This window comes from Melospiza melodia, chromosome 8 (assembly GCF_035770615.1).
Source record: "Melospiza melodia melodia isolate bMelMel2 chromosome 8, bMelMel2.pri, whole genome shotgun sequence".
NCBI lineage: Eukaryota > Metazoa > Chordata > Aves > Passeriformes > Passerellidae > Melospiza > Melospiza melodia.
This window is the reverse complement of record NC_086201.1, coordinates 12227696-12248978: the sequence shown is the minus strand read 5'-3', so window position 1 is coordinate 12248978 and position 21283 is coordinate 12227696. Positions and strand designations below refer to the sequence as shown.

The following is a 21283-nucleotide window of genomic DNA, read 5'->3' as shown; positions in this document are numbered from 1 at the left end:
GTTCAGAAACCGAATGTCAGTTAAAACAATGAGTTTGTTGAGATGTTTAGTGCTGATCAATTTGTTCCCGTATATAAAATTTATGATACAACAGCACATCTTATGTCAGATGAGGTTGCCAAGAATTCTGCATCCTTTTGCATTTGTTCTATGGACTGCATTTCTGTGAGCATATCAGATATGTGCAAGGTTCCCTGCTTTTCACAGACATTCTAAACAGCCAACTTCAGTGGCAGCCCCTTCAGTCCCAGCCAAAACTGGGGTGTTGTGTTTTGTTTCTAAATATTTGCCACTAGCTGGAGTAATTCCATTCATTATTTCATGCAGGCCACCACCGAGCTTTCAGATGGCAGCAGCTTTTAGTCACTCGCTTGGGCCTGGGATGAATTCTTATTAACTGCTACAGTTATGGAGAAATACCATAAGCACATCCACAAAGGCTCCTTTCTGCCTCTCTGAAAAGGTGCCTGCAGTGGGAAAAGAGGAGTGAGATGCTCTGAGAACCCTTTTGGTGGAGCCGATAGCCCTGGCTGAGGTTTGAAGGGGATATGATCAGGAAGTGTCACAGTGGTGCGAGCAAGGATTGTGTCACTAGGTCTGGACACTGGAGGGTATCTGAAATATGGGTTGTGCATGGCCAGAGTGGACTGAGGTGTCAGGCACTCCTGTGGGCATTTGTGGGATGCAGTCACTTCAATTCCCAATGCCCCTCTCTTCCAAATTGAGCTCACCCTTGTTTTCTGAAGACATGGGATTGGGCCACAGGGGGAAAAAGATCCTTCAGGGGCTTCAGCAAATCTGCTGTGGCACAGAGCCCCACTTGAGGATCAAGGCTCTCTTCCCTTGCACAGCATGGCTGGGCCCAGCTCCAGCTCAGCCTCCCAGCCCTGAGCTCCCATCCCCGCAGCCAGGCCTTTCCCGAGCCCCTGCCCTCCTGGTGTCCTGTCTGGGGCAGGGAACAGCGGGGCCCTCAGGGCTGGCTCAAGGTTTGGCACCCCTTAGTGATGGAGTGGGTGTTGTGCTGCCAGTGCTGTGCCCCCACCTGACCTGGCACACGGGCAGAGCCCAGGGGAGCCAACAGGGAGATGGGCTCACTGCAAGCTGCTTTTCGTGCCCGTGCCAAGCCATTGCCTTTGGGCTGGCTTCTGTCCCGCCCGCGTTGGCTCCGAGTAAATGTTAAACCCTTCGTGGGGCTGCCAAAGGGAAGAGAGTTTGAGGGGGCAGGAAGAAGGGAATGGCAGAGGCTGGATGCCATTTTCCTGGGGCTCTTGCACATCCCCAGGATACCGCTACCTGCCAGGAGGCCTTCGCGTGACTTGGAAAAATCACTGGTTTATTCTTACCCTTTCCAGTTAAATTTCCTTCCCTTGTCAATCCTAGATAAGAGGCTGTATGTTATAGCAGCTCTCAGGATAAAGCCAAAACAGACTTGTCAGTCAGCACCAGGAAAACAAGCTGCTGATTTAACACTGCAGTGCTGAGTACATGCTCAGCTCAGGCGCTGTATTGATGTCCCTCTAAACAAACCTCCTCAAACTGGGAAATTCTTCTTCTTAGAGGAGAAATTCAAAGCCTGGGCAGCCCCTGAAGCCGGCTGAAGTGCAGGGAGATGACTGGAGCTTGCAGAATCGTGTTCCTTGGTCAGAAAGGTAAGTTCCTTGTTCAGTCAGAAAATACAAACACATATTTTAGACTCATAAAGGTGAACATGAGCACACAGTGATAGGAAACAGAGCAGGCTTTATTCACGTGGCAGTGTACAATCCTCTCTGTTTCCAGGTAAGGGTCATGGATGGTGCAAGTAAATCTTAAGTCGCTTTTGCAAATCCATCTGTAATTTTCCTATTGAATTTACATGACAGTTACTTGTGAAGAGATGATGAAAGTATGTCTAAATATTCTTGAAATCTGTAAATTACTTGTAAGTCATTATTCCTATGAAGCTTTTGGAAAGTGAACTTTTCAAATACTTGGAAGTATTAACTTTCAAGTAATTTCAGACACCAGCAGCTCTTACAGACAGCTGCTGTTTTGTCAGAAGGTGGATATTTAGTAACTTCTTTGGAATTAAATGCTTTGAACACTGGACAATATTACCTTCCAAAATAAGCACTTTTTCTTTTCAGCAAAGAAAAGCCATGTATGAACTCAGAACTTATTGCAACAGGGAGGAAATGTGTAACAAGTACTATGTAGGGTGATAAAAGAGTTGGAAAAGCAGAAATCTCTTTAGGGCTAAAACATGAGTTACCAGTGCAAACAGCCCATGCTTTGTGCCACTCTGTCAAGCCCTCCTCTTTGTGTTCCCTCCCCACCCCACTGTGGGAAATCACATCCTTTTGATTCTGTGTTCAGCCATTAAAGCCAACACTCATTTGGCACATCCTTTGTTCTCACAGGTATAATGCCCTTCCTCTGGTCCTTGTTGATGATTTCCAGGGGGCACTCATTGTTTCACTTCCTCAAGGTTATATACAATCCTTGAATATCTTCTAGAATTCAGTTGCTGATTTGTTTGTTGGGTTCCATTGTCATAGGCCATCTCATGTTGCAAATACATTCTGCAAAGGATGCTCAAGAATATAAAATCTTAGAGAACATTCATGTTAAGACTAATTGAAACTCTCAAATGTGACTGTATTTCTCTCTTATGCCAGTGTAAAATGAGCAAGCTTTGTCCCTGAAATGGCATCTTGTGGAGCCAGCATGGGTTACTGCAGTTCTGATTTTCAAGGCAGCTTCAGGCATTGCCAATTTGAAATGGTATGAAGTGACCAGGAGAAAAGTAACAAAAAGAGCAGCATTCCAACAAGCTCCTCTCAGAAATCACAACTTACATGCAAGTTGTGACTTAAATATATGTCAGGTTTTGTTAACATTGTAAAAAATCTGTTCACACAAGTATGAGAAGGTTTAATTATTTTTTTCCCCAGCGTGCTGATAGGAAGCTGAAGACAGTTGCAAGCAGTTGGTTTTCCACCTACTGCCACGGTGGTGGAAATTTATTCCTTCACTTTGCAAGCAAAGCAATCACAAGCAATCAAACTCCATTTGCCTGAAGGAGATCTCAGAGAAGCTGGACAAGGGTTTGCCCCCGATGAGCAGCAGTGTGTTGGTCCTGCTGATCCCACCCCCCGTGGCCACACACCCCCAGTCAGGTCTCTCCTCTTCACCCACAGCCTGAGCAGCAGCAAAAGCCTCTCCTGAACAGGCCAACAGAGGGAGAGCCTTGTCCTTGGACAAACAGCTCCTGTCTCTCTTTGGGCCTAGTCCTGTCTCTGAAGTGGTCTGGGAGGCAGGGAATTCTGCTGGCTCCAGGGGCAGGCTGAAGGTTTTCATTTCGATGGCGTTGCTCCGCTCCGTGGGCTGTGGGCAGAAGAAGCTGCAAAAGCCAGAGTGCCTCAGGCTGGGCACCAGCTGGGGATGGTCCTTCTGCTCACTCTTGCAGCGGCTGGGGAACGTATCAGTGAAATCTGAGGTAGTTTGGAAGTGCACACCAATTCCTAAGATGCAGTGATACATTTTAGGAGAAAAGTTTCCCTTTGTAGTACTGCTAAGCTTCTTCCATGTCTGCGTATGGAAATGATACTTCCAGAGGTCATCGTTAGGGCTGGAATTTGAAATCCCTCCACCAAAAATCAGCATAGAGTCTTTGCAGACTACTGAAGCGTGACCTACCACTGGAGGAGGTCCTTGGCTGAAGGTAAGAGAAACCAGCAGTTAAGGGGAGACCAAAAAGAAACTTAGCACTGATTTTAGCTTCGGTTTTCCTTTTGACTCAGAAGAATGACTGCTGAACAGCTGCATTGGGACATCAAAATTACACTGCTGACAGCTGCATCAACGCCTTGCCAACAGCTCTCCCGAGCAAAGCCAACTGGAGCCCCAGGCATGGCAGCAGCACTGCATCCTGATCTGAACAATCCCTGCAATTACCAACAGGGCATCGGCTCCCTCTCCGCCCGCACGCAGAATCAGAGTAAGATCAATTCTCTTTCTCTGCTCTTTTAGTGTAACAAATAGAACAGTTTACCTTGTTCTGATGCTGGACCAGCTGCGGCTTCCAAAGTCCCACCTCCACAAGTCCCTCTGTTCAGTGAGCCCCACCAGCCCCCCAAAGAGGTACATGGCTGTGTGATAAACCACTGCCGAGTGGCCGTGCCGCGCTCCGGGACCGCTGCTGTGACAGGGGCTGGGGACACACAACCACTTCCTGGTATCTGAAACAAAAACACTGATTTATATACACGGATCAAATTGACCCTATTTGAGAAAGGATTGGCTTCCTGGAGGAGGTAGCTATTCAGTTGGAGAATAAGAGTTTCTGCTCTAAGCTTATTATGAGTTAACATATTAAATTCTGACACTGAAAAAGTGCATTTTAAAAAATCAGTTTTGAAATTAACTTTTAATGAAAATGTCAGATGCTGTGTGACAGATGCCATGGAAATTTTATTTACAGAGCAGTTTTTCCTACAGCTTTGTCAGTTCATTGACTCTGATACAGAAAGATACTTTCCTGGCTGTTAGAGGGAAAAAATCAGTCAACAAAAACATTAATTTGTTAATGTCTATGCTTATTCTCCCTGTGAGGGAAGGAAGAATGAGATAAACCCGTCATTTGTTTCAAAATAGTGACAGAATGGCCATCAGATAAGAAGTTATGCATTTAGGAAATCTCTGGGAATCTCATTTGCAATAATCAGACTGGTCATGAATATGCTAATAAAATATCTCCTTCAGGTTTGACTCTCTGTGGTCAGTTGGAGATTTGAGATCAAAAGATGACATTAAAATAGGCTGAATCAGGGTCCCTGCTGGATCTGAAAGTTTTAAGTAATCCTTGAAGAATTTTATTGGGTAGTAAACAAACATTCTCCCTGATTTTCAGCTGTGAAACTGGCAAATACTGCAAAATGTATTCCAGTTTAATAGTCTAATTAATGTCAGCTAGCAATTAATTGAATTTGACACAATTTATCACTAAATGTTGTCAAAGAGAAGCCAAAACTAACTTGGAGCATTTCTACTGATAAGAATTTTCTTAGCAGAGCAAGCTTTCCTGCTGCAGTTGTTGTTTTACACTGGATCAAAACCTTATCCTGCTTTCTTAACTTACCAAAATTGAATTCCCAAAACTCCTGAGAAATGCCCTTGATGCCAAAGTATCCCCCATAGATGTACATGCTGGAATGGTACACGACTGCACTGTGGCCTTTTCTGTTAGCTGGTGCAGAGCTCTAGAACAGTTCAAAAATAAAAACCTATAAAGTCATATCAGCAGCAATGTCTGTCTGGGAAATACACCTTTTTTTTTTCCCCACAAATGACCCTGCAGTCCTAAACTTTCTCTTACTCCTCCATCAAGCAAAGGTAACCAGAATGGTAACTGTGTCACATCTTAAAAGAGAATTTTGGATGTAATTTCAAGGTATAGAAGCATTGTCATGACGAAGTTTCAGTAGCAAAAAATGAGTGATTTCTAATGTGTAGTGATACAAAATCAATCTCAAAAGACCAAGCCACAAATGCTTCCACTCAGGTTTCAATTAGAAGTGGCAGTAACTTGGTGAGTCCACGTGTTCACACTGAAGAATTGAAAAATGCTGCAGCACTTCACGTTCCAAAATGTATTAGCGTGGCTGCCAATCTGTTTTCACAACCCTACTTTTAAAAGCACAGGCTTCACGTATGGTTGCAATATTCCATTTAAAATTAGTTTTCTTGATAGGGATTTCAGAGAAACAGAAGCAGCAGCAGAGGAGAGGACTTAACTTCTTATATAGCACTTAAAATTTAAGAGCAGTATTTTTAAACACTGTTTTGAAGAAGGAAAAAGCCTTAAGTTATTGAAAGTGCAAAGAAATAAAGTACAGCCACATGTCTCTGAAGAGATGAGATTGGAACTGTTTGGGGGAACATATTTCAAAGCAATCTGTTTAATCAACAAAGCAACAGGCATTTGATTCACACATTCCCCACTTCCTGGCTCCTTACCTCCGTCTCTGCTGGTTCGTTGCAGCTCTCTGTCCATCTTGCGGAATCTGGGGATTGAGTTAATAAAGCGCAGTTTAGGTCCCGCACCACAAGAGGACACTCCTCCCCCAGTAACTGCTCAAATTGCACAGCTCATTCTCAAGGAAGTCTGGTCCTGGTGTTTTCTACTGACAAGGCTGAAGAAATCCCGCTGGGGCAGCAGCCCTGAGAGACTTCAGAAAACACAGTTTGAACAGTTTTCCTCTATCCTTATCTGATACAGAATCACACAGGTGCCACACTGTATTCCAGTTTCCTAAAGCTGAATTTCATAATGCAGAAGTAACCTGGGATTATCATCATTTTCTGAACATGTAGGAATCCCAGATTTCCCCATGGATGTATGACTCCTGCTTGCCACACACACCTTATTATGGCAGATTTATTCCTTCTTGTTCTTTTTCATAGGTCCCTTAAATAGCCCTCAAATAACAGCCAGCAATCACAGATCTGGGATCACCGTGAAGGACAGGAAATATCAGATAACACAGCAGCACAGAGATACAATGAGCAATCAGTGCAGGCTTGCATTACTTAAAGCTATTCTTGCCAAAAGATTTTAAATAATAACTATGAAACAGCTAGACACACAACCAGTGGTGAATAACTAATTTTCAATTTCCACTGGTAAGTACTGTGAGTAATAAGATGCTTTTGCCTTTAAAATATGTTCTGAGGCTTTTCTTTCTTCCAGCAGGTTATCTCAGACAACTGATGTAAAACACAAAGAAAGGGTTGAAAAAACCCCATTGACTTCAAGTTACATAGTGAAGTAGCAAAAGAAGCCAGGAAACTTAAATCTTGGTCTGGACACAAGATTTACTGCCTCAGAAAGAACAGAGCCTCTCTCTCTCTCTCCTCCCAATCTGACATCAAAATAACAGCTATTACTGTACACAGGATTTCCAAAGGGTGAATCCATGGTGTATGACATTGCTATTAAATTGAAATGCTGCACTGTTTTTATTAGAATACACACTTAAGAGATCCCAAGTGTTTGTTCTTAGGAGAAAAAAAAAAAGAAATTCATGTTATAAAATGTTGATGTTAATTTCCCATCTTATTTAATATTTGATTTCTCTTGCTCTAGCTTATGTTTTTCTTCAGTAAAAGTAGAAATGAGATATATTTTACTGATCTACTTTCTTTCATAAGAGCTTGGTTTTAAAACATGTGGCATTAAAAATAAAAATTAAATAATACATTAATTATCAGGTCTTATGATCAAATAGTAAATGTAAGAAGGAGAGAGGGAGGAATGGAAATTCTGAGACCTTAAAATACATAAAATTTTTCCATAAAATCCTCTCTAATTGAAATAAGACCTGCATCTCTGATAGCTGAACAGCCTAATTTGGAGAAGAAAATATGCACACAGTTTTACACACATTACTTGTTGTAAAGTTTAAGAAAGGCTCTGTTACAAGCAGCAGAAACCAGTTTGGTTTTCATTATTTATTACTGCTTATGGAATATCCCATGGAAAATACTGGCTATTGTGTATCATACCAATGTCATATATCCAGAGAGGAGTTTTTGCTTGTGTGAAAGCAGAATCCACCATCCCACCAAAAATATACAGGCTGCCCTGCAAAATACACAAATATTTGTCGCTTACAGGAAGGCACATAGGATGCAAATAATTTTAAAAACAATTCTTAAATGCAAAGGTTGCTATCAGCAAAATGTAGTTAACAATATGATGATCTTTTAACAATCCCAAAAAGCCACTGATTTTTAATTATTCTCTCTTTATTCTCTCCCAGTGGGAAGCCCTGAAGAACATTGTGCTGTTTAATGGGAACAGTATTTCAGAACTGCTTGTTTCTTGTCAGCCTGGGGCAGCTTCAGGGCTGGGAATCTGGAGCTCTCTTCAGGCATTGCTCAGGTATATTGGATTATGCATGTTTAGAGGATTGTTTCCTTGTGTGGTAGCTCTTGATATCCTAAATTCTGTCTTCCCCTCACAGGCAGGGCTGTAATTCTTCCTGTGCTTTACTCCCCCGTCGCTCTTCTACACGAGTTCTGTAGTGAATGTTTTTGTGCCGCGGCTGATCATGCAAATGAATTCACAGCAACTGTTACAACTGCACAGATAAGTCAGAGAAAGTGCTGCCAGGGTCTTTATCTGGTATTACTGCTGCTTATTGAGCACTGACTGAGGAAACCAGGGGGCTGCTGCAGGGCTGAATTACTGCCACTCTGTTCAGAAAGATTTCCAAACATAGGTACAGCTACATCCAGAACTGCATCAACACAAAATGTGCTTTCTGGGCACAGTATTTCAGTACATAATACCTATGGCATTTTATTGCACTGTATAGGAGGAAATAAAATGTCAGGATATGGACAATATAATCCTGGTCTAGTACCTTATAAGCCACCATTGAATGTTCTTCCAGTTCTTCTGGACCATCTCTTGAGCAATCCAACATTTCCCATTCATTTTTCACTATAAACCAAAGCTGAAGTTAAGACAGTGGTGAACTCAACGCATTAACAGTAGGGAAAAGGTGAAAAGGTGGGCTTTGAATGTGGCTGTGTTGCTTAAAATGAAGCATTTTGTCATCTTTCCTCTGTTAAAAATGAAATATATTAATTTTTCTATTTAGCACATTTAAATATAACAGTAACAGTTACATTTAAATACAATAATTGTTACTGCTTGTATTTTAATTGTTACCTACATCAAATTTGGACAATTCAATGAGCACAAACCCCAGCACAATTCTGTTTTATTCCAGTAACAAGTGAACAGGGAAAACTATACATCAAGTAAAAAAATACAAAGGCTTGTATTTGATAGTGCATTGATACTACAAACCTACAAGGTATTGTATTCACATGTTCCCTTGTGCACTTTTATATGCACGAACTATTGCTGTGTTAGAGAGTCAGGGAAGCTCACTGATATCCCTTGCTAGGACCAGGATACTTTAAATGACTCAGTATTTCTGCTCAAGGGGAAAAAACCCAAAAACAAAAGGAACTGAACTGAAATCAAAACTTTGTGGACACTTGCAAGAGGAGCAAACACCCCCCACCTGCCCAATGAACAAAAAGCAGTTTATCCAGCCCTGTGACAGAAAGACCTTAAATGAGGATAATCTGTTAAGCACGGAGCAGCCTCAGTTTCACGATGACTGATGTGGAAAGGCTTTAACCCTGGCACACGAGAGAAGGGGCCAGCTCACCTGTGTGGTATCTCCAGAAGTCCCTCAGCGTGGTGCAGCCGTGCCCTCCGTGGAGATAAACAAAGCCTCTGCACACAGCACAGGCGTGCTTGTAGTGGTCACAGGGACGCGGCTGCGGCGCCTCGGCCGCTCCGCCGGCAGCTCTTCCCTTCATGCCGATACCCGGGATCCTAGCCAAGGATCAGCCTGCACAGGGCTGCCATGCCAGAGGAGGGTCCCAAAATATCAGGGACAGGGCTAAATCCTGTTTGGTCTGCAAAAAGACAAAAAAGGACAAAAGAAAAATCTCCACCTTATGATAAAACGTTACTGTGTTTTCTATTCAATCCCCTCAAAAGCAACAGTGGACAATTTGTCCATCTGTGATAGTACACTAACTTGAGTAAAGTACCAGAAATTCTGACTCAGATTCTTGTACCAGTGAGGCTGGGACAGGAACATTCCTGGAGCTGAAAGTCTTCCAAGGAATGTCAGTGAACTGAAATCAGTGAAGCTCCAACATACTACATTTACCATACCAGGACTTGGTCTTTTTTCACAACTAAAAGAGTACTTTAGACAAACCTGTACTAAAAAAAACTTTGGAAAGAATGAATATTACAGATGGAAGTAATGCATTAGCAGTTGTCCAGAATTTGTTTAGACTTTTACCTGTAAACCTGCTGAAATGAGGATGCATCTGGAAAAAAATGACACCAGCCCTTCCCATGCCACAAGATGTCACTGTGTTCTGTGAAGACATAACTACCAGGAAAACATTCTTCTATTAACCCTCTTCAAAACAGTGGCTTATTTTAACATAGATTATTTTGCAAAGCACACCCAAAAAGCCCCCGGCATTAGACCAGATTTTGGAATTTGTGTTGATAATGTGTCTGAGATGGCACATCACCAAATGAAGTGACAGTCTCCCAATTCCAAGACTTTTCAGTGGGAGCCAGATTCCAGCTGCATTGAGAACCCAGGATGGAAATCAATAGTGAAGAGTCATTTACCTAAGAGTAATGTGTAAATCCAGGGCAAGCTGCACTCAACTTGAGGAAGAACAAAGATTACAGTAAAACAAACTAGATACAAAAGCTAGTTATATTGCATATTAATATGAAATCATTGTACCTAATTTATCAGCTAATTAATCTCTAAAAGTTACCCTTTTTAGAACTGGAATACATTCAGTGACAAAGAGATGCTAGAGAATCTCTTGCAGCATATTCAGGCAAGATTAACTACTTCAATTTTCTTGGGATTTTTTTTTTAATGCAAACCAGTATTGTGCGCTATTACTGTAGAAACTGAAGCATATTCTTTGTATCTTTTCTCTGAAGGAACACAAAGATGGGTGGCAGTTACTAAGGGTGCATTTCTCATGTCCAGGGGAATTAGCAGATATGAAGTAATGACACATTATGGGTAAGTCCCTAATGCTTTCTGGCATCCCATTGAAAAGGGAAAAGCAGCTGAAGGCATGAAACAGGGATTATCTCCCTAACTCTGGCAAGCTTCTGAGCAACCACAGCCAAATCATTCACTTCCACAACTAAATGGGGACAGTCACTTCCTTAGGACAACACTTCAACTTTGCTGATGTGTGGCAGTGCCAAGGTATTACTGCTATTGATATCATTAACTCTGAAAAGGTGATAGGTTACCAATACTTTACATAGGTAAACAGGCTTGTCCCCTTGCTGTTTGTGGTTTCTTTCTCAGTTATAAAGCTGGTTATTCTTCTTCCTACATATTTCTCCCTGTTTTTCTTCCTCCAAGCCTTGCCTCCTGTTGTACAAGCATTCAGAGATGATGACAGCCCTGATTTCATAGAACAGATTAGCAACAAAGTCCTGTCCAATTGTTTATCTAGCCCAGCTGAACTCTTGCAAGGCAGGTGAGCAGGATGGGATAACAAAAGGCCAAGTGGGGATGAACTGAATGGGTGTCAGCTCCCAGTCACACCTTTTCAGCATTGGCTGGCCCTTGTGAATCTTGGCTATTTACTCTCAGCTAAAGCATTCTTGGAAGCAGACCTACAGTCCCTAACAATCAGTTAACTGCTCCACTTCAGAGCTGTGAAAAAACCCCACCAAGTTAATCATGAATCTGGCCTTTCATCATTGGTATTTTAAACTGCAAACCTGACTCCCTGTCAAGTTTGTCCTGTCCCTGATTGCCTGTCTACAGAACTCAACCCACCAGAGTTCACCTACTGTCACCTACTGTCACTAACCATTCCAAAGAAAAGCTGCTCCTCTTCTGAGAACAACATCACTGAGCCTTGTCCTCTGTGTCCTGCACCACTGACCTCAGTTTCAACTTGACACAATATCAGTTATCCAATAGGAAGCTCTGACTTCAGAAAAAACATCCAAAAAGACAACTCCGAACATTTTTATTCAACTTTTTTTTCCCCCAAAACAGCTGTAGCACACACAAAAATGTCTGCTGCTCTCCAAAGTCTTCTGCCATTCCATTCTAAAAATAGCTTCTGTGCAATCAATCCCAATTGTTAGAGGGCTGGAGGAGCTGAGTGGAGGGCCTGGAGAGCTGCAATTAGTGCAGTAACTACAGCACTGAGTGTGTATCAATTAATGGCGCCCCACTACTGTTTCATAATACAAATAATTCAGGAAATGTAGCAAGACAGGAATTACTTCAGGAAATGTAGTTTATATGTTCATTATATAATTATTTATATTTCTGATAGATGTGGTTTCTCAGACAAATGATTTATTTATTTAAAGTATTGCTTAAATAGATCTTCAGTAAAACTTTTTTCTATCTCAGCCCCTTGATTAATTTCCATCTGTTTTCAATACACTCAGAAAAGTTTCATTTTTAAAATGATCAAGCTTTTTGGAATATAATGAGATATGAAACCACTCGTATGGGGAGGGGCCCAAGTAGGAAATCTTGTTCTGTTTTGGGGCTTTTTTGTTAATGACCCAGTTTTCTGAACTCCAGCCTTGAGCCTTTCCAGGCAGAACACTGCATTTTCTCACTAGGCAACTTGATGTTTTACTGCTTTTCAAAAATAATAACAGATCTTCCCATTTGTACTTATCCCAGAAACCTTGGCTCTGGAGGTGGTTTTATTGTAAGTCTTGTTCTAACGGGACTGCCTGCATGAATGAGGAAACTCTGGAGACTTGCAAGGCCCTTACAAAGTTTTAGAAACAAACCCAACTTGTTTAGAATAGAGGAAAAGGCTTTTTTCAGTATATCATGTTTACTTGCAATGCTTCACTATGTGTGGTAAATCTAGTATCCTCTGGTTTGCTATTTTATTTTTTCCTAAACTCAAGATAACCTGAACTGTTTCTGTGGTGAGGTTGTTTTGTTTTGGTTTGGTTTTTTTTTTCAAAAGACAGGAAGTAATTTTCAGAGATGCTCAGCTTCAGAGTTTCACCCTGAAAACGTGAATGGCTCCAGGAGTGTTGGGTGTCTGTGACAGTTCTGTATTATTGGCATTCTGTACTGAAATGAGGGCCTGGCTCTGCCACGTGCTGTAAAACATGCAGTTACACATGCCTGAGCTTACAGTGCAGGAGTCAAGACAAAAGGAACAGAAAGAGGCATTGCTTCTTACAGGGAGAAGCTGAAGGACACAAGGGTTTGTAAAGTGACAAATCAAAGCAGAAGACACAGCTCCATCCTGATTTCAGAGTTCAGAAGAAAGATAGGTACTTTCAAGTACAACAATAACAACCCTGTTGTCTGAATAAAGCTTAGAGCGGACATTCTAAAAACAGACAGAAAAACTGGACAGCTTTTATTTGAATAACTCTTAGTTGAATTTTAACAGTTTTAGGGCAGTATTTGTAAACATGATCACTGCTATATCTCAGTGCTTCAAAATGCTTTTTGACATGAACAGGTATTTTAAAGGGGGCAACTCTTCTGAAACAGCATATATTGCAGTTTCTATAACATGTTCTGTTCTATGTTTAAACCATGTAATTACAGTTTCTCTAGGCTGTAAGGCTCTGTATGTAACTGCTCCTTCTGGAGAGAGCAGTGCCACAGCACCGAGGGCTTTGGCACCTTCACTGCACAACAGAGAGAACATCATCAATCTCTCCCAGAGAAAAGCTCACTGCCTGCTTCTGCAGCTCTGCAGGCAAGAGATTGCTTTTCTTTAATTCAGATCACATTAATATTAAAGCTTTAATTTTAGAAGTTCATAATAAATTTATGTTTGTGTATCATTGCAAAATTAAAATTTGCAAATTGACGTTATTAATACATTGTCTTTTTTTTCTAGAAGCTATCACCCAAGAATGAAAATCCTTTAGTTGTTAGTGTTTTGTAACACTATTTCATCTCTGTTACAAAGTGAATTCTTAACTAGTAATAAATTAACTTATTAAATAAATATAAATATATGCAGTTGTATTTTCTGTATGCTAGGTATATTTCTTATTTTTAAGTAAACAAATTTATCACACACAAAAATACATACTTAGTTTAGAATAATACAGTAAATATTTCATCTATTTCCCAAATATGGTGGAGGAAGTATCTGAAAAAAAGAAATTCAGTATTTTAAATATTTCTGGGGTTGTTACATTTTTAAATACATTTCTAGCATATGAATCAGGAAATTGCCTTTTCCACTGTATTTAAATATGTTTCATGGTAAGATGAAAGTGAATACATTTTTCCCACCTTAGTTTCCTTAGTAAATTAAGATTGCATTTGCTGGGGATTTTTTGTTTGGTTTTTGCTTGCTAGTTGTTTGATAGTTTGGGTTTTTTTTAAGAATGGGATTTTTAAAAAACTAAAAATTAGAATATATAGTTTGATTAGTAGACCTCCTCAGGTAATCTGTTAATTACAATTTACATTTGCAATTAATTATTTAACTGCATCTCAATTTTGAATGAAGTTTCTGACAAAGAGCTTCCCTAAATCCACATCCATGGGTGGCACAAGTACAGAATGTTATGGATACAGAAATCCAGGGCAGCAGCCATGTCTGAGCAAAAGTTTATGCTCATATTCAGTGTGTGTATGGGTTTTATTTATTTATGGTCCTTAATGGGATATTCACTTCAGGAACCTAATCTGCTTTTTAAATATTATTTAGGGTCCTGTTGGTGACTCCACCCATGGGCAGAACTCAGTGTGTGTTGTGGTCTCAGCACAATGCAGAATGGAATGGACACCCTGACTCTGGAGTGCTGCTGCAGGGAAGCTCTGCAGAAATTACCCAAGACAAACAGGTGATTTTGCATCTTCTAGGTATGACAGAGGGAGGAAATACAGTTCCTGGTCCTCAGACTTTATGAGAAAAGAAATGAGAAATTCCCACCATGTTCTCAGGGCAGTCTTAAGATGTATTTGGCCTTTTAGCCTTTCCTTGGAAGTAATTTGTACTGTCACCACTGGAGCAGGTCATTTCAATGCACAGGTCATCACCCTTCCCCCAGAAACAGCACTTCTCAGTGTTCCTAGAAGGCATCATTTGGGGATTTCACAAAACTAACTAGCTGGATTCTTTCAAGGTACAGTAGGCAGGTCCCCTGGAGACTGAATGTAATAAATCTGTCCTTAGGTGTGACTGAATGCATCTTCTTGACAGCTTGTGACCTGCTGCTGAAGTAACTTCAAATACTTTATTTCCTAAGGGAGACTCTACTCACACTAATTCACAAAATTTTCTAGGTTAGGAAGAAAGACTCTGGTTGACAAAGGAGTCAGTGACTGCTCAGCCTGACTACTCTCCTCAGGCATGAATTAAGGTACTAGAGCATATGCCTGACAGCTGAGAGTCTTGAGTGAAAAACTGTTATCTTCCATTAAAACCAAAAAGTCAGCATTGAATTTTACTTGGTTGTTCTTTATATCCCCTGACTGAGGAAAAGCAGCATCTAATAAAACACTCAGTCACACTTAAAACTTAATGCCACACTTCATGGAAGATAGACATTGTGTTTTCCTTGTCCCCATGACATTTTGCCCTTAGACAAAAATGCAGCAATGAGATAGGGAAGACATACAAGGTTATGAGAATAGCAGAAGCTGCAGCTTAAAGAAATATGAAGGAGGAAAGAAAGGGCATTTGGCAATCAGGAAAATAAAAAGTTCCAGCTGGCAGATACTAAAACATCCAGATATCCTGTTAGAATCAGTATGAGTTTAGATTATTCTGTATGGGAGAAGTCATGAGAGACTTGTGTGAGAAAAACTCAGATGGCACAACTGGAATGACTGTCAGTCATGACTGCAGAAAAAGCTGAGTACAAAAAGATCTTTTATGGAGAGATGAATTTACACCATCAGGTGAAAGATGGTTGCATAAAAACATGATATAATTGCATAGATGAAATAGATTGCATAGAGAGGAATAGCTGCATTTTAGTCTGGCAAGGAAAACAAAGGTGTCAGCTGACAAACAGTAATAATAACTGTGATGGTTCACTATAACCTTGATGCCAACAGTTACTGGGCTGCACCATCAAATGGAAAAAAACAAAACCCACATCATTTCAATATATAAAAGAGACAGAAAGCATATGAGTAACTTTACACATACACGTTGTCGCTCCAAATTCAAATGGAATTACTCATGTGAATAAAACCAGTGATATGCATGAGCCTGCACAATGTAGCCTAGATACCAGAGCAAAAGAAGGACCAACTCTTTTGTCAGAAGCCTGAAAAAATGTTTTGCAAGCTGTTTTCATATTCAGACTCCAAATGACAGGGTCCGTTTTGGACTGGAGTCCAGCCTTCTGAAAAATTCTCACTCCCAGCAGACATGGTCCAGTATTCATCCCAAGCCAGATGCACTTTGGCTTGGGTTTTGGATGGTTGCATTTCTTTGTTTGTCTTTTGCTCCGTACAAGGCATTTTGTGCTTTATGCTCTTTGACTGTGGAAAAGGGAATGAGCAAAAAGAGGGTGGTGAATCTCCTAAACTGGAAGCAGGCAGCAAGAGCTCTGGCAATTCCTACCCCAGACCTCCTGCGCAGCATCGCGGAAGCGGCAGGTCCCTGTCCCCAGCGGTCTCCTGGCGGCTGAGCGCTGAGGGCGCTTCCTTCCTTCCTTTCATGCGCTTTGTTTCTTTTCGTACCTTTGAGTGAAAGAGACTTTTTGCACAGCTGCACAGAGCCGCGCTGCCCAGCAGTGCCGCGGTGTGCCCGGCCAGGCTGTGCCGGTGTTCCCTGGGCCGCTGGGCGTGCAGAGCGCTGCTCAGCGCCCCCAGCGCCTTCCCTCAGCGCCCTTCTCCCCCTGCGGCCCGGGCGCTGCTCCTCGGCGGGCCCCGGGCCGGCTCTGGCTGCGGCCGGTGCCCCCTCAGGCCTCTGATCCCTACACGGCTGGGCTTGTCCCCACCGAGACGGGGGCAAGGAAAGAAAAGGAAAAACAGTCTCTGAGCCGGCATGAGGCAGGGGAGCACCAAGCCCGGCCGCGCCCGCTGCCGCCCCTCGGGCCCGCCCAAGGCACTGAGCCCGGCGGGCAGCGCTGATGCACGGGAGGGAGCAGCGCGCCCGTCCCGCACGGCCGGGAGCCCGTGGCAGCCCCCCCGCATCCCGGGGGCAGCAGCGGGGCGCCCCCAGCCTCCCCCGGCCTTACCCTCCCCTCCCCTGCCGCCGGCGAGCCCGGCGCTGGCGGAGGCGCGGCCGCTGCCCGGAGCCTGCGCGGCGCCGCCGGGGCTGCTCGGGGCCGCCCGCCCCGCGGGTGGGGACGCGCTCGGGGCCGAGCGGGCGGGTCGGGGTCCGGTCCCTGTCCCTGCGGCCGGAGGCTGAGCCGAGGATGCGCGGGGTGCTGCGGGCTGCGTTCCTTGCGGGAGGAACGGCTCCTAGTCCTTAGCTGCCCTGTTACTCATGGGGAAAGTGCAGAATCTCGTTTCTGGTCTGAACGCAGCCAGAAACAAACATCTCTATAACTTTTGGGGTTTTTTTCTGTGGTAGCGGCTGTGGGAGGGGGGAGGACGGAGAGCGGTGTTTGTTGGTGTGCTCCGTTTCAAGCCCTTTGAAGTCAGCGTTTAGCCAAAGATCCCTTTGCACGCTCCTCAGTGAGCCGCAGCCCCAGCGCTTGCTTGGACTTGTGTCCTTGGCTTTCCGATCGGCTGCCACCGGCTCGCTTTTTTGCCTGTTTCTCGTTTACAGCTACATAAGGCTTCAGAAAACAGAAATGAAACTCCCCCACCCACACGTGCATCTATTTTCCATCCTGACATATTTCCCTGCTTTGAGGCGGAGGCTAAAGCTTTCCCCTAAGTATTGTTCCTAAAAAAAGAGTTACTTAGGTAGCTGCAAGTGAAGGCCGACAGATAGACCGAGTCCATAGGAATGCAAAGCATATGGGGTGGAGTATATAAATAATTCAAATACATTTGATTTTAATATATTATGTATTTTATATCTGACTATAGTAGTGATGTGCACTTCTGAACTTTTTTATTCTAGAACTCAGGTGTTATTGAGAGGCCAGTCCAGAGCTACAGTGCAGCACTTTCTCCAGCCTTAATTGTGTTCTCCTAGGGATTAAAAAAAACACCAACAACCCAACAACAAAACCCAAACCCCAAACCAAACCCACACATATTTCATAAAAAGAACTCTGAGATCATTAGCTAACATTTGGAAGTCCCTCAAATTAACATGCATGAAGGACTGTGGCCAAACTCCCACTGGCTCCCATAAAAGCAGTAATCAGTCCTTCAAGTAAGATTCTCCACAAAATAACACCCAGAAGCCCCTGCAGAAAGGATTGCCAATCTCACCATCTGACTAGATTAAAAACAGCAGTAACAATGTGATAATTGACAGAAGAAACTTCCCTGACAAGGAATGAATCAGTGTTTATTTTTAGCCTTTCCCCCAAAAGGCTTTATTTAAATGAAAGATTAGCTAATTATTTCCGTCGTTGTATTGTCCACACTAGAAACAGGAGGTGGCAGATCTGCACTTGTCTTTGGCTCTTCCTTTGAGGTCTGCACCCTGGAAGGGTGAGATTTTGCCAGTTGTCTTTTCATTTCTAGTCTGATCAAATATGAACGGTATGAAGGTTTCACTAAATTTAGACACCCCCCAATCATTTTTTTTTCCTGAGTAGAAAGCCCCAGCAAAGGTGTCAGAAAATGTAAATCGTGATTGTGTCCATATCCCACCTTTGCTCAAAGCTTCTCTTGCCAGCAACTCATCAATCCTGTTGCTGCAACTGCCCACTGCAGCCTTTTGCCCTGACACAGCACTTGCATTCCAAGAAGATAATTTCCTTTCCCTGTGTACAGGAGCCAGCAGTAAAAATTTATCTAGGAGAAAGCAGCTTACCTAAGAAAAGACTAGCAAAATATTTGTTCTGTTTTACTGGTCAAATGTGAGGAAACTGTATTGATCCCATAGACACCAAGAAATATCTGTGTTTCTGATAATAAGCATTTGGGTTCTGATTTTTTTCTCTTCTTACATTCTTTTCTGATTTTTTTAATTAATTGTGGATTGCAGCATGGGTTTAATGAACAGAAAATTAATCAAACTGCTTTAAAAATGTCTGAGGATACTTTTTTGTTGTTATTGACTTAACTGCTGTGGAATTAAGACACGCAAATTACTCATTGTTTTATTCCACCACATATCCATAATGTGATGATGGCTACAAAGCACACAAAGAGCTGATTTACGAGTCTCTCCCCTTCTGTGTCTCAAAGCAATTGTACCACACAAAATTCATAAGTCAAATGACATTAATTTTAGTCCTGGAGAATAAATCTCATTTTCAGCATTTGAGTCTTTATTCTTCAGTGCAAAATGTTTGTGTATATTTTTTCCCACACTTGTTAATATTTCATACAATTTTGATTATTACTACTTTGGCTAGACCAATTGTAGGTAAAATAGTTTATTTGTACTAATTTAGTGTGTATTTTTCATTCTTGAACAGAGTGAAATATGAAGTAGATGATCACAAAAACATGAAATTCTCAGTTTTATGTGCACCCCACTGATCTCTTTCAGAAGTTAGAGGGAGAAACTCTACTGTTGTGTTGCTCTTAGGAGCAGCCTGAACCTTCAGCATCTCATTTCACATGTTACTGCAAAAGGTGCATCAAAATGGAATTTTTCCTAGAAAGAAAAGGATTATTTTTCCTGTTTCTGCATCTCCTAAAGAGACCTGGCAGAAAGTGCTGCTCATTGGGATTGCAAATATTAACAGCAGTGGTGCCTCCACAACCCCAGATAACTCAATTCCTGTTCAGAAGGAAGATGCCTGTAATGCTAATGGGAACATTGTATGAAATTATTTAATCTGTGGGCAATCAGGCCAAACAAATCCATGAATCATTCATAATCATTCCTACACATCTGCATTGCAAGAGATACGGTTAAGTACAAGGGAAAACATTACAGATGGGGGGAGGGTAAAACAGAGAATAAGGTAGATCAGTACAACTGGCATGAAATACATGGGGTTTTAACCAGAATTTATTTTATTTGCTACAGGCCAAGTCCAAAAAATAAGTTATTAGAGCAGAATTTGAGCTCCTGTGTCTAAAACAGAGATAGTGGAAAAACCCCAGTGAGCTGTGTCTGACCTTGCATCACTCCTAGATTCCCAAACCACATTTCCTGTTTATACAGGAGCAATATTCTGCTGTATACAGCCTCTCTGTGTGCCTAGATCTGCACCAGTTCAACAGGGCTGGGCAGCTTGGCACTCTTTCATATCTCAGCTCAATCAGGAACTAAAAGCTTTGTGTTGCTTCATTCAGTTCCCCAGAGAGGCTCAGTTCAAGAGGTAATCCTCAAACCTCTCTAAAGGATGCCAATCAGACTGAGTCTTGACAACTGGAGCTGTACCTGTTCCCTCTGAAAGACATTTCTGTGATCTACTAGAGCAGGTAGAGCATTTATCCAGGAAGTGGAAGGTCTGAGCTCAGGGCCTGTTCTTTGCAGATCAGAGGTACCAGCAGCCATATTGATGTCTGGGTAAGTACTCACATGAAACCAGCCTCAAAGCTTGATCACTCGCAGTCTCAGCTCCATCCCCTGCACAGGGCACTCCAGAGCAGGTGGTGAAGCTCTGTGCAAGGATGCTTAAATGAGCACTGGTGTGTTCCTCTCAGATCTGACTAATGCCATGCCAGCAGAGGGGGCTGAAAAGTAGCAGAGAGGGTGGTGGTAGTAGCTCTGAATATAGCTGTGCCAGGGGCCTCCCCTTTCAGCATGTTCCTGCTGTTAAGGAAGCAAAAATCTACATACATCTAAACTATTTCAATATGGAAAGCTGATTATTTTTTTTTAAAGAGATAAATTATCAATTTTTAACAGAAAGGTTCCTCTCAGCCTAGCAATAGCTACTCAGGAGTTTGAATTTGCAGCTAACAGGTTGGTAGATATGAGCAGCAGCTCTCTGGGAATGCCTTCAGTGAATACAGGTTTGGGAATTACCACTGGATGGCAATCGTGTGCCACAGAGGCTGTAACCACCTGTGATTTTATTTGGCTGCAAACACAGACGTTTTTTAAAGGCTTCCACTTCTTCCAAACACCATCATAGAGGTACTCCATGTAAGGCACTTAGTTTAATTTAGAGTTGCACCAGCATAGCTGGTGCACAAGAATATGAACCAGATGTTGAGAAGTGATATTTTGACTGTTAATGCAATTATTAAAGTTTTGAACAATTTATGAGACATAAATACAAGGATCAAGAGCAGAGGCTCTGGCCATGAAAGACCAAGAGCACCCAGCATCAGTTCTTCTGTGTTATTACAATCTACATTAAATTCTAATCACCAACCTTTAACGCCCTTGTTACAAGCCAGTGGTTTTGCCCTTAAGACTGCTGTATTATACAGTATTTAAAGGTACAAAGAATTTCTACTATGGCTGGCTTAAAACAAGAAGTTATCTTAATTCTGAAAGTCAACATTTGAAGTCTTTGTTTTAAAGTTTCCAGTCTATGTATTTAAAATGTTTGGAGAGTGTTTCAATAATTTCTAATCCCAAATATTATGGTTTTATTTTGAAATATTTGAATAATGGCTCATTTTTTTCACATAGAATAATCATTCTGTAAGTCAACATTTTTTTCAGAAAGTATTTAGGTTTT

At 42.1% G+C, this 21283-nt stretch overlaps 1 protein-coding gene across 6 annotated transcripts; it reads right to left on the bottom strand.

Annotated features, from left to right (window-relative positions):
• Positions 1-1723: 1723 nt before the first annotated feature.
• LOC134421198 (F-box only protein 42-like) lies at positions 1724-16869 on the bottom strand. Of its 6 annotated transcripts, XM_063161799.1 has the most exons (11): positions 16799-16869; positions 16180-16298; positions 13684-13743; positions 9882-9974; positions 9231-9483; positions 8409-8488; positions 7546-7624; positions 5998-6044; positions 5120-5240; positions 4034-4220; positions 1724-3697 (listed from the first exon to the last, which is right to left on the bottom strand). In XM_063161799.1, exons 5-11 carry the CDS (start codon positions 9382-9384, stop codon positions 3031-3033), a joined length of 1335 nt encoding a protein of 444 aa, XP_063017869.1. In that variant the 5' UTR covers positions 9385-9483; positions 9882-9974; positions 13684-13743; positions 16180-16298; positions 16799-16869; the 3' UTR covers positions 1724-3030. The 6 variants fall into 6 exon arrangements, with proteins under 6 accessions (XP_063017869.1, XP_063017868.1, XP_063017870.1 ...); XM_063161798.1 differs by lacking the exon at positions 13684-13743; XM_063161800.1 differs by lacking the exons at positions 9882-9974; positions 13684-13743.
• Positions 16870-21283: the final 4414 nt, after the last annotated feature.

What these genes read in the sequence shown, in the direction of transcription:
- LOC134421198 (XM_063161799.1), bottom strand. Translation starts at nt 9,384, where the DNA reads ATGAAGGGAAGAGCTGCCGGCGGAGCGGCCGAGGCGCCGCAGCCGCGT. An exon ending in ACGAACCAGCAGAGACGGAG is followed by an intron (nt 5,241 to 5,997) that starts GTAAGGAGCCAG and finishes GAACTGTTCTAG; the next exon opens with AGCTCTGCACCAGCTAACAG. An exon ending in TGGTCCAGCATCAGAACAAG is followed by an intron (nt 3,698 to 4,033) that starts GTAAACTGTTCT and finishes TCTTACCTTCAG; the next exon opens with CCAAGGACCTCCTCCAGTGG.